General features: G+C 42.7%; 1 protein-coding gene across 7 annotated transcripts in view; it reads left to right on the top strand.

Moving 5' to 3' along the window:
• APC (APC regulator of WNT signaling pathway) overlaps positions 1 to 19422 on the top strand; it is a 146302-nt gene that overhangs the window by 103043 nt on the left and 23837 nt on the right. For 4 of the 7 annotated variants that reach the window (XM_055123980.1, XM_055123982.1, XM_055123979.1 and 1 more), the window contains 8 exons: positions 1929 to 2033; positions 6417 to 6515; positions 9201 to 9579; positions 12558 to 12653; positions 14224 to 14277; positions 17775 to 17914; positions 18967 to 19044; positions 19271 to 19387. In XM_055123980.1, coding sequence (XP_054979955.1) covers positions 1929 to 2033; positions 6417 to 6515; positions 9201 to 9579; positions 12558 to 12653; positions 14224 to 14277; positions 17775 to 17914; positions 18967 to 19044; positions 19271 to 19387 — 1068 coding nt within the window. The remainder of the gene's footprint in view (positions 1 to 1928; positions 2034 to 6416; positions 6516 to 9200; positions 9580 to 12557; positions 12654 to 14223; positions 14278 to 17774; positions 17915 to 18966; positions 19045 to 19270; positions 19388 to 19422) is intronic. The other 3 variants (XM_055123984.1, XM_055123985.1, XM_055123981.1) reach the window with 3 other exon arrangements.

Below are 19422 nucleotides of genomic sequence, written 5' to 3'. Positions count from 1 at the left end.
ATATTATGTGTGAATATCTACATTATACCAATCTTTTTTTTTTTCCTTTTTTTGCTTTTTGGGTCACACCTGGCAATGCACAGAGGTTACTCCTGGCTTTGCACTCAGGAATTACTCCTGGCGGTGCTTGGGGGACCATATGGGATGCCGGGGATCGAACCCGGGTCGGCCTTGTGCAAGGCAAACGCCCTACCCACTGTACTATCGCTCCAGCCCCCCAATCATTTTTTTTTTTTAGGGTAATGTTTTCCTAAAGCAAGTGCCTTTTGTTTTCTTTTTTCTCTTGTTTTCTTTTTGGAGTTGGGGCTACACCTGGGGGTACTCACAGGTTACTCCTGGCTCTGTGCTCAGGAATCACTCTTGGTAGGGCCCTGGGGATTGAACCTGGGTCGGCCACATATGAGGCAAGTGTCCTCCCTACTGTACTATTGCTCTGGCCTCACTTTTAATTATTTCTATGAAAGAGCATGAAGACCAGAGCCCCAGAAGCTGGGACATGTGCTCTGGATATAGGAGGCCAGTATCAAGCCCAGCACAGAGCCACTAGTGGGCCCAACACTGCTGGGTACACCCCTAAAAAGAAAAAACAAACCAAAGATCGTGAGAAAAGTGTTTGGGGCTCAAGACAGCTCAGGTGATAAAGCTCTGCCGGTCTCTTTTGAAAAGGTATTTTTTGGTTTTCATACTAGAATCTGTCTGTCTTGTCTGACTTAGCATAAGTTGCATATCTGTGTTTTATGTGCAGATTCACTAAAGCCTGGGACGTGTGTAAGTTTAGGGAGTTTCCTGCTGCATGTGGAACCTTATGCCCCTCAGAGACATGGTGTTAGCACACGTTGGCTTCTCTTCCTGAGAGGTGTGAGCTCCGACACCTTCCAAACCCACCCTGCCAAGTCCATGTTTTGTTCTAAGAAGTCATGTGTTAGAGTTGTGGGGGGTTGTAATGGTTTTCTTTCCTTGGTAGTGGACAAAGTAGAGTACCATGAGCCTAGCAGAATGTTGTTTCTGTTCCACCAGGAAGGGGCGGCTGTATCCACCCCCCCCCCCCCCCGCACCCCCGCCCCGCCCACACACACACCTTCTCCCACATTCTCCCCGCTTCAGACTGAGTAGCTAGCTGGCTCCTGACCATAAACATAATTTTAAAACCAGCCAAAGAACTGGAAACAGTGCCTGCCACTTAGTACATAAGAATTTTTGAAATGAAAAGCTTAACACAAACTGCAGAGCAAGGAGAAATCAGAAGAAAATCTAGAGTCCAGGGTGGCAAGGGGGGACACCTGTCTTGGTGAGAATGTGTAGGTCTGTAGCCGGGGACTTTTGGGTGGGTGTGTGGACTTTTGAAAAGGCTGAGAGATGGGAGCAGCTGCTGTGTTCTTGGCCTTTTCCTAAAGCCATATCCCATCTGCTTAGATTGTCTGTTACGTGGGGAGTCAAGGCAGAGGGCAGTAAACAGGGCGTCCCGATGCCCAGAAATCTGTTTCCTTCCTTTACATATTTAGGAATCAATGGGCATACTTCTTAGGTTCTTTTCTCCTGGAGAAACAAATCTACATCACTCTTTATTCCCAAAACAAAAGTAAGTTAGACCTCACAGAGATCTCCATCCAGATCTCTAAATTCTTATAAAATCAGTCACCTTTTCCCTATCCTGCACTCAAAAGGAAGCAGAGTTTTAAAAGTAATTCAGTTCCTTTTATTTTTTTCCCCCACTTAACATAAAAGTAAGAACTGACCTGTCAGAAATCACAGCTGATGGTCACAATGTTTCCCTGGCTCCTGGGGCACACAGACGGCCACAGTGCAGATGGTTCAGCGTGTAATGCATAGTTCCTGGCTTTGTGCCCTGTGCTTGAACTTGGAGCTTTAGAATGGTTATGGAAACTGCAGGAGCTGTTTCTCTGGGTGACTGTGTCTCCTTTTACCAGAGACCAGCTCAGAATAGGCATGAAAATGGCTCGCAGGAAATGGAGCGGCAGAGTGAAGGCCAGGGAGTGGCCGAAGTCAGCACAGTAGCTTCTGGCAGTGGGCAGGTAAGTCACATCGGTAGCCTTGCACTTGGCCACTCTTCCAGGTGCATGGTGGTTCTGAGCACAGGCTGTAAGCTATTTGTTTTCCGTTGCACTGTTCACTGTCCAGACAAATTTTCTATCAAAATGCTGATTTGATCACATGTGAACATTTAAAGTTTTCAAAGTATATTTTATAGCCTTTACTAAATTGTGTGTTTCTGTTATAATCTAAAACTATTAGTGATTAGAATTTTGATTTTGAAAAATAACCTGCCCCTTTTTTGGCATGTAAGTGATTTGATCAGACTTGCTTATTTTCTGAGGTATTCTTTGTAAAGATGAAGTTGTGCTTTTAAAAATGATTGTAAGAACTTTGTTATAGTTTTTGTTTTCCATTTCATATTAAAATTACATAAAGTTTGAAATTTTAATCTCTGTTTTCATTTTGATTTTTGGCCCACACCTGGTGATGCTTAGGACTCACTCCTGGCTTTGTGCTCAGGGATCACTAATGAAGGGTTCAGGGGGCCATATATGGTGCCAGGGATTGAACTGGGGACAGCCATACACAGACAAGTGCCCTGCCTGCTGTACTATCGCTCTTGCCTGGAAATTTTAGTCTTTTCAATTAAAAAATCACTCAGCCACAGTGGAGACATAGTCTAAATCATGTTTACTATTCATTTTTAGTAAAATTATGAAAATCAATTTGATTTTAAAAGCCATAGAGCTGTTGTTATTTTGCCACCAAGTTTTATTAGAATATATCCTATCCTAAGTATGAGAGAAACTATTTTAAATACAGTTTCACCGTGTTGGTTTTAAGATAATTGTCCTTCATGATATTCCTTCACTATCTGTAGGTTACTTATCATGATATTTATAAAACAATTAAGTAAAGTTTCTCTTAGCTCATTAGAGCATAAAATAAAGACCGTGGAAGTAGGCCAGTAGGTCGGGCCTGCGGAGGTGAGCATGGCCACCACCCGGTAGCTTGGGTTTGGGGGCCACACCCGGCAGTCCGCAGGACTTACTCCTTGCTCTGCTTTCAGAAATCACTCCTGGTAGTGCTCGGGGGACCCTGTGGATGCCGAGGTCAAACCCAGGTCTGCTGTTTGCAAGGCAATCACTGTACTGTCGCTCTTGCCCAGGTGTGATTTCTGAGCAGAGAGCCAGGGGTTAGCCCTGAGCACTGCCGGGTGTATCCCCTACCCCAAACAATAATAAAATGAAGAGTACAGCTTAATATGTCTCCTGCGTAAGTTTCTGATTTTACTATGCCAAAACAAAGAGTGCTCATCACACGTTCAGTTATCAGCATTGTGCTGGGAAACAAAGCTCTGTTTGGTGAATCAGGACAAATGAAATGATACTTAATAATTCGCTTGAGTTCTTTCTTCGTCTAACTTAGGGCATTATTTGGGAAGTTGATGTGTTTCTACATAAATATATCAAGAGGAAATATTATTGGCTTATTTATAGAGCTACTCTGTTAGTTGCGTGGGTCATGCCCAGCCAGTTACATGTAAAGCCTTACTTATCCAACATGCTGAATATCCTCCTTTTAAAATAAATAAATAGGGCTGGAGCGATAGCACAGCGGGTAGGGCGTTTGCCTTGCACGCGGCCGACCCAGGTTCAAATCCCAGCATCCCATATGGTCCCCTGAGCACGGCCAGGGGTAATTCCTGAGTGCAGAGCCAGGAGTAACCCCTGTGCATCGCCGGGTGTGACCCAAAAAGCAAAAAAATAAATAAATAAATAAATAAATAAATAAATAAATAAATAAATAAATAAATAATAGTAATAGTAATGATAATGATAAAGTAATTCTAGGGGCTGGAACGATAGCACAGCTGGTAGGGCTTTTGCCTTGCATGTGGCGAACCCAGATTTGATTCCCAGCATCCCATATGGTCCCCCGAGCACCACCAGGAGTAATTCCTGAGTGCACAGCCAGTAGTAACCCCTGTGCAATGCTGGGTGTGACCCGAAAAGAAAAAAAAAAATCTAAAATTTGAGGATGGGGTGATGTGGGGCACAGAGGTCTACCAGGGTCACTTTGGGGCTGTGTGCCAGGGTATGAATCAGAGTTATCAGGCAAATGCCTTTACCACTGCATTTTCTCTCCGGCCCTAGGATATTATAATCTAGGGCCAGGGATATAGCCCTGCAGTAGAGCACCTGCCTTGTATGTGTAGGGCCCTGTGTTCAACCCTCTGGTTTTATTGTACCAGCACCACAAAAATAAATAAATATTGGGTGGCTAGTATGCTTCTTAACATCAGAAGTAATTCTAAGTAGATCATACTGGTTGAATATCAAAGTAAAAATTATTAAAATATGAAAATACTAAACTATAGGCAGAATGTAATGAAATAGATAGGAAATGACAAAATATGTTTTTCAACATTACAAGACTGTTAAAAATAAAAGTCACATTAATTATAAGTCAGATTAATTACAGATATGACAAGGAAAGAATTAAAATGCAGAATTCATGAAGAATACTTTTAAATAAACTTTTCAAGAAACAGTCAAGGGCAAAGAGCATGAATATGGAATTAAAAGAGAAGTAAAAATGATTTGTAGATATACATAAGGTGATCAGTGTGAAAATAAAGTACAGCTAAAATAAGGCTTATTTGGATGCCACTGATTTAGCAGAAATCAGTAACAACATCAATAAGGTAAGTTAGGAGTCATTCTCCTATACTGCTTTTAGTTGAGTGAAACAATAAGCAGAAATATTAATCTTTTCTGAAAAGAAAAAATTTTAATATATATCAACATTTATACCATTCCTGCTCTGTGGTTCCTCATTGCAGTGTCTGAGGGTTCATGCTAATGAACCTCAGATGTTTGAAGAAATTTAGTATATTAGTAAAACTAGAAATAACCTAAATATACTTTTTTAATTTTATTTTTTTATTTTTTGATTGGTGAGTAGATATTTTTAAATGAATAAAAGGCAAACAAGACAAAGAAGTTGTAAAAGTAATTACTTTTATTTGGAGAGATCTTTTCAACCATTTATTTTATTCTACCACCCTGTCCTCAGCCTATTTCACTCTATTATTTTTTCCCAACCCATTTTCACTCTGTGACTAACATCCTCCCACTTTTATATTTCACTCTAGAACTCATTCATCAGTATTCATTATCTGCAGCTAGCTCCAGGATCCCTCTCCCACTGGTGCACCTGTTTAGAGCCCTTGTGTTTCTGAGCATTCGTACTGGGATGTTGGTATACTCAAAGGTGGCACAGTTCCCACGCTGAAAAATACCGTCTACACATTTCTCAGGGCTCAGCACCTCTGAGTTTCCTCCGACCACCAGCCTCTCTTTAGTCACATCCAGTGAGCAAAGTTACTGATTTTATCCTTAAATGGATCACTGCCCCCAGCCACCCCCTGCCCTTCTCCCCTTCTCTCACTTTCTAAGTTGCCTTCAGAACTATTCAACACTTGAAAATACCTTCGTCCTCCTTTCCTGCCTTATTTCTGAGTGCCCCATCCTTTCCTTTCTGTTCTCTGGACATAACCTTGCTTTTGTCATTCTTCTGCCTCCTCTTATTCAGAGGTTTCCAAACTCGTGTGACCTTATCGCTGCCTTTCCAGAAACAAACTCATTTGTGCCCCTCTACATCCAGAGCCTGAAAGCAACACCCTTACAATGAAACAAAACCTTAATAATGTGACCCGCTGTTTCTGCCTCCCAGAATACTTGCTGTTCTCCCCACAGCCCTCTCCATCAGCTGCAGTATGCTGTTCATGCCAGTATACCTTGCACGGGTGTGACATTCCAAGAATGTCAGACCTGCCTTAGATGCTGCTCAATTACGCAGCCCTTAGCAGTTCCGAAGCCTGTAAATAGTTTCCCTGCTTCCCCTGCCTATTTGTACATCCTGCGTGATGGCTTTAGCATGTTACACTGCTGTTATTTTCTCATGTCTTTCTCCAGTAGAAGCTTCAGGCAGTTCTCTGTGCATCATGGACTCCTGGGGATGAGGTGGTCCAGGTTTGGGTAGGTTATGTGGAGCAGTCTGTCAGATTTGGTGTTCTGGGTCAGTCTGTGAAAGCTCAGGCAGCAGTAGCTTCTCCTGGGGATGGCCTCCAGCTCCTGTGCATTCGGGGAAGCACCGAGTCATACCTCAGGCCATCATCTACGCAACTCTGAGCTCTACTCTGGGATTAAATGCTGCTCAGATTTCTCCAGCGTCTGCTTCCCTCTACGCTGTGCTTTGTCTCTGGGACACATCTCTTTTCTCTAAAATCTATTCGCCAAGCTGTTCACACATTCAGTGGTATTTACCCTTAAAAAAAAAACGGTGTATTTGGAGCATCTTTGCATCTGTTTACCTGTAATCTGAGTCACGCTCTTTATCCTTTGCTTGACTTTTAGGGTCCAGCTGCACGAGTGGATCCCGAAACAGCCAGTGTGTTAAGTTCCAGCAGTACACACTCTGCCCCGCGAAGGCTGACCAGCCACTTGGGAACCAAGGTGACACATTTATGAACCAAGGCTACTAATCTGTGAAGATACTGCTAAAACTTTATTTGCTTTTCTTTGAAATTTGGCTTTAAAAATCTCTTCAAAGAATTAACATTTTCTTAATATAAAGAAGAATAGGCCAAGAAACCATGAAGGTTATAAGAATATCAGACACACTTTTTGATTCTTTGTTAGCCGTACCCATTTTTCTGCAGATACCCTGAGCTCAGCCATGAGCAGTTACCTGCTGCTTCCATGCTCCCTGCCGCACCACAGAGCAGCCCTGCTTCCCTGCGCAGTCCGGAGCACTCTGCCTTCTGCGAGTCACTGCACTGTGCATAACGCTCTTGGGAAGCAGACTGCTTTTTTTTGTCTCTTTTTTGTTTTGTTTTCATTTGTTTTGGAGCTATACTGAGCAGTTCTTAGGGATCACTCCTGACAGGGCTCGGGGTCCATATGTGTTGCCCGGAATCAAAGCTGGGACAGCTGTGTGCAAGGCAAGTACCCTACTGCTGGACTGACTCTCTGGCCACAGTTTTACGTCTTTTTCACAATACCCGGCACATCAGTGTTTAATAAATATTTTAGTGAATAGAAAATTATTGAAATTGGAAGTTATCTAATGTTAATTAAGGAATCCTCCTGGGGCATCTCAGAAGTATCAAATACTTTACGATTTATGAATAATAGGTTCTAAAGGAAAGCAGTTCTATTACTGTACTTTTGTTTTGGTGGGGGCCACACCCAAACAGTGTTTAGGTGTTCCTCCTGGCTCTGCACTCAGAAGTCACTCCTGGCAGTGCTCAGGCAACCATATGTGATGCCAGGGATCTAACCTGGTTTGGTGGCATGCAAGGCCAGCGCCCTACCTGCTGTGCTATAGCTCCTGCACCCTTTATTGCTGTTTTAAAGCCAGACGCTTTAATATAGTGACAGAGATGAAATTCTATTATGAAATAATATATTTTCACATCTTATTCTACACATACTTTTTACATCACGTTCTACAAACTTTTTAACTTTGATATAATGGTCTCAGAAAAAGCACTTTAGAAATAGTAGTGATTTAGGAAATGAACTTTAGAGTCTTCTGTTCTGTTGTTAGCCTGGGACATTGGCTCCATTGCTGCCCCCGAGGGTCCTGGTTGCCGGGTCTGCCAGGAGTCCTGTGTACATTATTCTCACCTGCTTGAAAAGACTTCCAGGGGTTCTGTCCCTCTCTTGAGAATAACAGAAGCAAAATAAGGTCTACACAGGTATTATATAATTAAGTTGGAACACGGCCCCAAGCTTATAAGGAAAAACTCTGACATTCAGTATTATTGAAAATTGGCGTCTTGAATATTATTTCCATTTGAAGTGATTTATTCATGACAATATTAAAACTATTTTATTTTGAATGCCAAATACTAATATAACAGTATTGAAGAGTATGAAGATTATTTCATTTAGTCTTCACAGAGCAAATTCTTATAGATAAATCCCTTCATTTTTACAGCAAGGAATGTAGCTGGAGCAATAGTACAGCGGGTAGGGTGTTTACCTTGCACTCGGCCAATCCAGGTTCGATTCCCAGCTTTCCATATGGTCCCCCGAACACTGCCAGGAGTAATTCCTGAGTGCAAAGCCAGGAGTAACCCCTGTGTATTGCCAAGTGCGACCTAAAAAGCAAAAACAAAATTCCTTCATTTTACAACTGAGAAAAGTAGCACTTGTGGATGTCACACATCACATAGGAGTGATGGAGCCAGAGTTTGAAATCACGTTTACCCAGACTGTATCTTTTCAGACATTTTAGATCTAGGACTGATTTCTTATGTGTGTATTTTATACCTGGAGTCGTTTCTCAGCCTCAGTTTGGTGGGCTGTGTAGGAGGATGTTTCCAGGATCCCTAGACTTCCTCCACAGGAAGCCACAGCACTTCCTGCCACAGGTGTGATCACCAAAACTGTCCCCAGAACATGCCAGAAGTGTCCACAGTGTGGGGAGTAAATAATGCCCAGTTAAAAACCACTGATTCACAAAGATGATATGGTTTTTATGAAGTAGCTTCTGACTTTGAAATGAAACAGTATAATGTTTCCACATAGCTCCTTAGAATTTACTGTTGAAAAGAAAGCCAAGCTTACCAGGTACTTTCCCCCAGATTAAAATAAGTGCCCTAGCTCTGCTCCCTAATTTTTGGTAGGATGGGGAGGGTGTTTGTCTTCCTGGTCTTTTAAAAATGGCAAAACATGTATAGGAGAGAGATCATAGCATTTTAGGTTCTATAGTCTGATGAAGGTTAGTGAACCTTGAGAACTTAGTAAATGTTTAAAATGTTATTGGTTATAGTTACAGATTTTAAAAGTATTAGTAAAATTTTACAATATATGAAGAAGTTCAGTAAATTTCATTCACTGGATTTGTGAAGTCGGTTGCATTCATTATGATCAAAAGATGATCAGTAGAGTAGTATGTAAAAAAATTTAAGTATGTAAAAATGTACTTTCTCTTTCGTCATTATGTACTACCACTACTATACTATTTAGTAACTGGTTTAGGCATTTTGAAATATACTCATTATTTCATCCAGGAGTTTCCTTGTATTTTTTTTTTAAATGAGTTACAACTGATATCCATTCATCACTTCATTGGTACTGGTTTTAGATATCAAAGTCATAATTTTCTTTCTAAACTCATTTGGCCCACAGGTGGAAATGGTGTATTCATTGTTGTCAATGCTTGGTACTCATGATAAGGATGACATGTCGCGAACTTTGCTAGCTATGTCCAGCTCCCAAGACAGCTGTATATCCATGCGGCAGTCTGGCTGTCTCCCTCTGCTCATCCAGCTCTTACATGGCAATGACAAAGACTCTGTGTTGTTGGGAAGTGCCCGGGGCAGTAAAGAGGCCAGGGCCAGGGCCAGCGCAGCACTCCACAACATCATCCACTCACAGCCTGATGACAAGCGAGGCAGGCGTGAAATCCGAGTCCTTCATCTTTTGGAACAGATACGAGCGTACTGTGAGACCTGTTGGGAGTGGCAGGAAGCTCATGAACAAGGCATGGACCAGGACAAAAATCCAAGTATGTTCCCTATAGAGTATATCCTAGTGCATGTTACAGAGCAAATGTAAAGGAGTTTTTAAAAGCAACCTTTTTAATTAGTATCTGTCTTTATGAATCCAAGGGAAAAGTCATATTAGCCATCACACTGCTAACATACTCTTAACCTTTTATATTTTCTTAGAAGAAATTATTAGCAAAGAAAAATCTTAACTGCAATTCTAAGTCAGCAGAAAAGAATAGGAAATGCAGAGAAACTTAAGAGTCTAATAGTTCTGAAAGACTTGGAGCACTTCGTTATCAGTCTCTCCAGTTCTGTAGATTAAGCTGCAGAGTATCTGTACATAATACGTTCCTTCAGCTCTTAGTAATCAAGCCGTAATTTTTCACATTTGCCTCTTGTTGAGCTGTTATAACTATTTTTGTATTTAATCTTCACAATAACCTCATGCCTTCCTCATTGTAGCAAATAATTATGCTCTGGTTTCCAGAGATAAGCAAGTCTTAAATGGTTAAAACTGCTACTCCAATCAAGGAAACCAACCTGGATTGTTAAAATTTTAGTCAGATTTTAAGCCAACCTTTAGTTCTGAAGGTTATTATGAAGATTAAATAGGAAGGGAAGGTAATTTGCATTTTACAGCTCATGAAATGGTCTCAGAGAGCTCAGAGATTTGCCCTTAGCCTTGTAGTAAGAGGTGGAGTCGGGAGCAGATCTGTGTCTCAACCCAGTACTCTACCACTGCTCCATCCTGGGCAGGGCAGTAGACCTCAGCTGTCGGGGTGACCAACCACATAGGTCTTTGCTCAGAGAGACCCTGGACCAGGGAACATGGGAACTAGGACCCCTGGACACATAACAAACTTCCTTCCTTTAACAAGAACCAAAGATTAAGTATGTAAGGTAAGACCAGCTTTCCATCTGAACACACACACACACACACACACACACAGCTGTTCTACCAGTTGATTTTAGAACTGTTGATATTGGAGCTGAAGGTGAGAACATACCTATGAAGCTTTAAAAGGTTCTTTTTACCTTAGATATAAAAGTGTGGATAGCAAAATCTATTTTTTTTTCCCAGAAAAAGCAAGAGCAGAGCTTTCTCTTCTTGGGCTAAATGTAGCGCTTTACTGGAGAGCACTGTCTTGTCCTTGGTGCTCCGTAATGTGATTCTTTGCACTTTGCTCTTCATTCCTATTCTTGAAAAGTTTAATGAAATAAGTCAAAATTACTTCTGAATAATAGACTTGCTTTAAAAATTCCTTTTTAAATATAAGCTTTGAAACTGTGCATAGTATTTAATGTTGAGGTTTTTCTTTGGACACCTTTAAATTTTTATTTTCTCTAATATCTTCTGTGTGTTTTTTTTGTGTTTTTCTGCTAGGTTTGTTCTAGATTTCTCTACTACATTTGTTCATGTACTTTTAACCCATTCTCATTATTTTAAATAGGAATTCAAAGCAAAATTAAAGTTTTATTCTAAAATGTTTTAGTTTTTATGTACTGAACATAATCTTTATTAGTTATTTATTAGTTATTTGCATTACAACATAAACTTGTAAGGGACTTATTCTGACAGGGCAGTGAGTGGTAAGCATTTTGTGAACCCTGAAAACCTGTCCTCTTCTTTGCTTATAGGTTTGTCAACAAAACCCTGTACCCTTGCTAGACTGAATAGTTTGAACTAATCAGCCAATTTCTGTTGCTGCACGTAGCTAGAATGCACTAGGGAATGTGGTACTAAGCTACAACGCACTGCTGTGTGTGATGCTGTTTCGATGGGGTGGTTTGGAGGCCACAGCCAGCAGTGCTCATGGTGACCAGGCTGTTCTGGGGCATGATGCAATGCTAGGGGCTTCTGGGGCTCCAACCTTTTGCCCCCTCCTTGCTGCAGCACTGTGTGCTGACTAGTACAGGAGAAACAGCCCTTGTGTGCCCGTCCTGCTCGTACAGGAGAAACAGCCTGTGTGCCTGTCCTTCTAGTGTAGGAGAAACAGGCGGTGTGTGCCTGTCCTGCTGGTGTAGGAGAAACAGCTGGTGTGTGCTTGCCCTGCAAGTACAGGAGAAACAGCCCATGTTTGTCCTGATAGTAGGAGAAACAGCCCATGTGCCTGTCCTGCTATTGTAGGAGAAACAGCCCATGTGTGTCTGTCCTGCTAGTGTAGGAGAAACAGCCCATGTGTGTCTGTCCTGCTAGTGTAGGAGAAACAGTCCATGTGTGCCTGTCCTGCTAGTGTCGGAGAAGCAGCCCGTGTGCCTGTCCTACTAGTTTAGGAGAAACAACCTCTGTGTGTCTGTCCTGTTAGTGTAGGAGAAACAGCCTCTGTGTGTATTTCCTGCTAGTGTAGTAGAAACAGCCCGTGTGTCTTTCCTGCTAGTGTAGTAGAAACAGCCCGTGTGTCTTTCCTACTAGTGTAGTAGAAACAGACCGTGTGTCTTTCCTGCTAGTGTAGAGAAACAGCCCATGTGTCTTTCCTGCTAGTGTAGAGAAACAGCCCATGTGTGTCTGTCCTGCTAGTGTAGAGAAACAGCCCATGTGTGTCTGTCCTGCTAGTGTAGAGAAACAGCCCATGTGTGTCTGTCCTGCTAGTGTAGTAGAAACAGACCGTGTGTCTTTCCTGCTAGTATCAGAGAAACAGCCCATGTGTGTCTGTCCTGCTATTGTAGGAGAAACAGCCCACGTGTGCCTGTCCTGCTAGTGTAGAGAAACAGCCCATGTGTGTCTGTCCTGCTAGTGTAGAGAAACAGCCCATGTGTGTCTGTCCTGCTAGTGTAGTAGAAACAGACCGTGTGTCTTTCCTGCTAGTATCAGAGAAACAGCCCATGTGTGTCTGTCCTGCTAGTGTAGGAAAAATAGCGCGTGGGTGTCTGTCCTGCTATTGTAGGAGAAACAGCCCACGTGTGCCTGTCCTGCTAGTGTAGGAGAAACTGCCCGTGGGTGTCTGTCCTGCTAGTGTAGGAGAAACAGCCCGGGTGTGTCTTTTCTCTTTTCCAGTGCCGGTCCCTGTTGAGCACCAGATCTGCCCTGCTGTGTGTGTTCTTATGAAACTTTCATTTGATGAAGAACATAGACATGCAATGAATGAACTTGGTAAGACATGTATTTTTCTTAATGCCACAGAATAGTAAAGATTTGTCTTTATTAATGAATTGGGATAGAAAGACCAGGATTTCCGTTACCAGTGCCTTCCTCGTTGTAGCAAATTATGCTCTGGTTTCCAGAGATACATAGGTCGTAAATGGCTGAAATATCTACTCTAAATAAACCAGCCTGGATTCTTAAAATTTTAGTCAAAAATTGGAAAGTTGTTAAATGAGTCCACTCCTTGCCCCTGCTGTCAAAGCATCTGCCCTGTATGCAGTTGAGCAGGCACATCATTTGAGTTGTTCTGAAGTGAGAGCCTGTGTCATTATAGTTGAAGCGAGTCATCTCATGAGCAATAGAAGGAGTTATTATTAAAATTCTCACCTTCTGTATTTGTCAGTGCCTCCTGAATTTTCATGAAAAGCACAGATGATCTCTGAAAGTGGTCAGTGTAGAAAATTAGAGTGCTCTAATTTCAGTTAAAACCATGTCATTAATTGGGGCCAGAAAGATTTTACAGTACAGTGGGTAGGGGTTTGCCTTGCAAGTAGTTCACCTGGGTTCATTCCCCAGCATTCCGTATGCTTCCCTGAGCACCTCAGAAGGGAACCCCTGAGCGCAGGGCAGAAGTGACCTCTTTTGTTGAATGCAGCCCAGAAAGAAAATATATGTATGTTTCATTAATCTCAGGAGGTTGACTCCTTTTTCTCTTGCCACCCCTCTAAAGCATGTTTCTCAGCCTTTACCAACCGCGGCCTCCTTTCAGCCAAGTTTCCTTCCTGCAGACCCTGTCCCGCTGACTCGTCCTTCAGTGCCATGCCATGTCCTCATTCCATGATTTCCACCTGGAGAGTCAAGCCCCGATTGACCCCTGCTCTGTACATAGATCACCTGCATGTGTCCTTCCCCTTCTTCACATAATACTTTTACTTTGGCTTCTAGGTTCATGCACGTGTTGTTTTTAGAAATCCCCTGATGCTGAGCCACCTCATGTGCCCAGGATCTCTGTAGTCGCGCCCCTGCAGACACACTCTCTGAGTTCTCAGCTTAGTGCCTCTGTGCCCGTGCTTTCTAGGCTGTTTGCATCCCATTCCATCCTGCTCCCGATTTGTCCCAGGAGCTGTGCTGGGTAAACTGTAAACCTGGCCACTCTCATCGTGGTTATGCATTATTGACCTTAAGAGTGACAGTCATGAGATTCTTCCAAACAAAGATGCCAGCGAGCCAAGAATGAGGCACTGCCCTGGTTTCAGGCCTGCTCTCCTGCCTGCTTCTCCTAGGGCATAGCATCCGCCCCTGCTCTCCTCTCCCTGCCTCTGCTGGGACCAAATATGTCATCTGTTGACTTCCCTCCTCAATACAATGTAAAACTCTCAGTTTGGGTAACTTTTTAACACTAGTAATAGTGGGAAAAGGATACAGATAATAAGCAGAAAAGCCACTTCCCAGCTGCTGCACAGCTGGTTTTCTGTGTGAGCCCTCCTGTCTCAATGGGCTGTAGAGCAGGTTGACACACGGGTCATCTGAATCACCACGTGAACCCTAGACTCAGTCTGTGTTCCTCTTCCTTCTTCAGGCAGGAAGGCTCCCCGGGGCATCCCACCACAGGAGCTAGGGCAGGGCCTTCCAGGTGAGGAGAGGAGGGGGCCTCTGGGGGTGTGACTGCGGGGATAGAGCCACCGGGGTGACCGGCTGCTTACGCGAGGCCTCCCAGATTGCACTGAAAACGAGAAGGATCAAGGTGTGTGGGCTGAGGACTGAGGCTAAGACAGCATGGGAGGAAAAGGGGAGGGTCTGCGTTCAGGGAGACATTGGGGTTGTCTGTTTGTGCCGTCAGCATTATGGGGTTTAGGCTCTAATGTCTGTCACGATGCAATGCTCGTCATTCCAGAACAGCTTTGTCCCAGGAGCTGTGCTGGGTAAACTGTAAACCTGAAGACACAGGCCTAAGGAGCCTGTGTTTTATTTGCTTAGACCAGAAACATTTGTCATACTGTTAAAGACACTCCAGCCCTGACACCGACTTTGTGAACATTCCAGAGAAACCCAGGAAGCATATTTAATACATGGCACAGATGGCCTGATGAGCAGTGAGTGTTATGCAGTACCAGTCTAGAGAGATGATGCTGAACCCTGATACTTTTTTGAGGCATTTCACAGTAATGTTGGCTGTTTACACCCAGTAGAAGGGAAATAATACTCCTTTTAAAATTAATTGTCATCTCTGTTACTTTTTTTTGAGAGTCTAAATTAAGGATACTGTTGAACTTCATATAGATGGTTGATCCTCTTTACCTATAAATATACGAGATACCATATTGGATATTTGGTCCATTTTGAAAATAGACTTCTATTTTCTGCTAAAAACACCAATAAAAATGTGGAAGGACATGCTTATCACCTTTATTATCTTCAAACATCCCAATTTTTCCTAGGTAACCTACTTTTTATTCTGTCATGAATTTACATCATATATTTATGGAATCATGGGACTGAGCCATACTATAGCAGGGAGGGAGCTTTTGTTGCACACAGCAAGCCAGGCTCAATCCCCAGCATCCCATATGGTCCCCCAGCACTGCTAGGAGTAATTCCTGAGTATGGAGCTAGGAGTAAGCCCTGAGTACTGCCAGGTATCGCCCCTTGCAAGTAAACACAAAAACATCTCTTTATATCCATATCTCCTATAGTTTTAGTATGTGAACTATATATATATTTTTAACATCATTGTGAACTATATTATTGACCTTAAAATATAGCAAAATAATTTTACTTGCCTGAACTTCTGTATCATATCCATATCATGTCCAGATTATATCCAAATGAAACTCCAAATTTCATTTAAAGTTCTATATGCATTTGTCATGCCCATCAATAGTTTTGACATTTACTATATCTTTCTATAATCTTTGCTTTCAGAATCAAGTCCTAACATTTCGGGGGTTTTTTTTATACAAGAAAACTCAGTTCTTTATGATCATTTAGTGCCTTGTGTAGAGCTTCTTAAGATCACTCTTTTCTGAAGAAAGTCTCAGAGGTGGGGCCCAGGGTGAAGCACAGTGTCAGACCGCTTTCCAGTCCCTGCACATATGCACAGGTGTGCACACACAGCAGCAGGCTGCAGCCACCAAGCATGCTGTGGTTTATTCGGGAATTGGTAGGTTGTTGACCGAGAATCAATGTATTCGTGATGTCATCAATGCACACAGCTATTCCTGTGTTTATTTTCAGGCTTAAAACTCGTATTTCGGGACTGGAGCTATAGCACAGAGGGTTAGGCATTTGCCGACCCGGGTTTGATTCCCATCATCTCATACAGTCCACTAAGCACCGCCAGGGGTAATTCCTGAGTGCAGAGCTAGGAATAACCCCTGTGCATCGCCGGGTGTGACCCAAAACGCAAAATAAATAAGTAAAATAAAACTCATATTTCTGGGGCCGGAGCAATAATACAGCTGGTGAGGCATTTGCCCTTGCACGCAGCCAACTCAGGTTTGATCCCCAGCATCCCATATGGTCCCTTGAGCACCACCAGGAGTAATTCCTGAGCACAGAGCCAGGAGTCAACCCTGAGTATCCCTGGGTGTGGCCAAAACAAAAACATAGCCCCCCAAACCTCTTTTTTTTTTCTGTGTTCTTTGAATTTCACCCAATTTTTAAATGACGCAGTGAGCCAGAGCTGTGCCCTGAGCTGCTGGACTCTCGGGCTCTGCCTGCCGCCTTCTCTTCCAGCCTCACATTCGTGTCTCAATCCAGACACGAGATCAAGCTGCCCTTCTGACTTCCCAATCAGTTTTAGACTTTTTAATTCAATTGACAAGTAAATTTATCTCTTACATTCCCAAATTTCCTTCCTTCCACAGTTTCTTAGAAAGTGCTGTTCCCATCCAGCAGCTTAGACGTCATCTCCAATAATCCATCCCTGCATCTGGTGGACAAAGGCTTTTTTCCTGCTTTTTCATCTTTCTCAGATCCCTGCCTTTGTCTCCATCCCCTATCCAGGCCACCATCTCCTGTGTTCTTGAATCCCATTTGTCTCACACTTCTGGTTGGGGTCCACTGTTCTTGCCGCTTTAGCAGTCCATTTAGAACACATGTCTAATGATTCCTTCCCCTGCTTAAGCTTGTTGGTGGAGCACGGGACAGTTGCTGTGATCTGCCCCTGCCTTTTCGTTGTTGCCCCATCTCTGAATATGTATCATTTGGAGCTACTTGAGATCACTTCTTTCTAAAGAAAATTTCAAAGATGGGGCATGGGATAAAGCTCAGTGCTTAGATATCTGCTTTGTTCGGTAGGTCCCAGAGCCCTAGCACTGCCTTTCTTTCTGCCTAACACGCTTCTTCACTGTTGCCCCCCTTTAGATATTCATTCACCTTTAAGTGTCAGTTTAAAAGTCATTTCTTTGGCCTTTTCTGTGACTCTTGCCCATGTCTTCACTTGTCAGCACTACTGTAAAGACGTGACTGTATTATGTTTGTTGGCCATATATTTTCCACTGTTGTGGTTGGAGAAAATATCTAACCCAGTGCTAAATATTTATCCAGTGCTAAATATTATGGGGAAAAAAGACTAAATCTTTATATAGTGATATTGCAACAGTGTAAGATGTGGTAAAAATATATAAGTAGTTCTAGATAATTTAGAAATAAATTTACTGATGCTTTTTCTTTAAAATAAAAGCTTTGCTTTGTGCACAATTTCAATGAGAATCTTCAGTATTACAAAGGATAATTATTTGACAGATTAAAAAATATTGCCCCTCACAGCTCTGACAGTGAACATAGGAAGTCCTAGTTAAAAAAGAGGTTTTTTCCTGCTTATATTCAGGAACACTAGCATTAAAATTTTCTTTATCATCGACAAGATGACAGTGTGTGTACTATTAAAGAGCAGTAATAGACCCTAATACTCATCTGAGTAAATCAGTGGGGAGAAACCACAGAATATGGAATAAATAGGTCATACAAAAGTCCTTTGTGACAGTTTTGTTGTTCATAATTCTAGAGAAAAATTTACACCAGGCATTCCCTTTCTTGGAGATATTTTTCTCTGATATTGTTAATAAACTTAGTAGCAATTTGCTTTATTTTAAATTGTCTTTTTCCTCTTGCCCTTCTTAAATATAGGGGGTCTGCAGGCCATTGCAGAATTATTACAAGTGGACTGTGAGATGTACGGGCTCACTAGTGATCACTACAGTATTACATTAAGACGATATGCTGGAATGGCTTTGACAAACTTGACTTTTGGAGATGTAGCCAACAAGGTATGTTTCATAAGATCCACTTCTGCTCATCTGTGTGTGTATTTGGTTGTGGACACTCCTGACAGTGCTTGAGCCTGGACCACCATGACCACACCCGGAGGTACATGGGCGGGGGTAGACCCAGGCACGTGCCCTCCTGCCTAGCCGCACCCTTAGCACATAAGGCCCAGTTGTTGGGGGGTGGGGCTGATTTGGGGGCTGCACCCAGCAATGCTAAGAGGTTAGCCTGGGTCTGCACTCAGGAATTACTCCTGACGGTGCTTATGGGAACTATATGGGGGCACCAGCGATCAAATCCTGAGTGGGTTGTGTGCAAAGGCAAGCGTCCTACCCACTGTGCTCTCTCTAGCCCAAGACCCAGTTTTTTGTTTGTTTTGTTTTTTTTTGCTTTTTGGGTCACAACCGGCAATGCTCAGAGGTTACTCCTGGCTTTGCACTCAGGAATTACTCCTGGCGGTGCTTGAGGGACCATATGGGATGCTGGGAATCGAACCCGGGTTGGCCGCGTGCAAGGCAAATGCCCTACCCGCTGTGCTATCACTCCAGCCCCCAAGACCCAGATAATACTAGTTATGGGTTAGTTTATTGTCTGTAATACAAACTACTTTTAACCAATTTTTTTTTGTTACTCTTTTTTTTTACACAACCTCTGATCCACATTCCAAGTTAGATCCTTACTGATTTGGTTACCTTAGGTCTAAACACTAGTCAAAAAATATTTTTTGGGGGAACACCATAGTGTGTTTATGGAGTCACATTTAATGAAGGCAAAACTCTGGAAATGCTGGTAACCAATGCAAGTGTTGCGTCCATGTAAGAGGCCTTAAGACCCTGCGTTTATCACTTGTTTCTACTTAATCATCTTATTTTTCCATTTGGCCAAGAGATGAGCAGCTAGTAAGGCCTGAGGAGTATACTTGTCTTTCATTGATGTAATTGGATTCGAGATGCTCTATGGACAGAACACTAGTCAGAGTCCATATGTTCATTGGAACAACATCTGAAGCCCCTGGGTTGGTTGTCTGGCTGACGCTTCCGTGTCTGATCTGTAGGCAACACTCTGCTCTATGAAAGGCTGCATGAGAGCCCTGGTAGCCCAGCTGAAGTCGGACAGTGAGGACCTGCAACAGGTACTGCTCGGAGCGCCGCTTTCCTTACGCTGTGCTCAGTGTGTGCGTCTGTGTTTCGATTACAATAATAAAAAAGGAGAAGGATTAGTTGTAAGAATTCCTTTGTTACTTCATGTAGGAAATTCTCTATTAATAGATATGTATCCCCACTTAGAGCATTAAAAATGAGAGTAGGTGTTTTAAATTCCCCTACGTGTAAGTCATCGTGAAATTGTTTCATTTGCAGGTTATTGCAAGTGTTCTGAGGAATCTGTCTTGGCGAGCAGATGTGAATAGTAAAAAGACACTGCGTGAAGTTGGGAGTGTGAGAGCATTGATGGAATGTGCTCTGGAGGTTAAAAAGGTACCTTTTGGGGCAAATGCATGGAACTGCCATGG

Source organism: Sorex araneus, chromosome 1 (assembly GCF_027595985.1).
Source record: "Sorex araneus isolate mSorAra2 chromosome 1, mSorAra2.pri, whole genome shotgun sequence".
Taxonomy (NCBI): Eukaryota; Metazoa; Chordata; class Mammalia; order Eulipotyphla; family Soricidae; genus Sorex; species Sorex araneus.
Note: the sequence above shows the minus strand (reverse complement) of the source record. Positions and strands in the feature narration are given on the sequence as shown.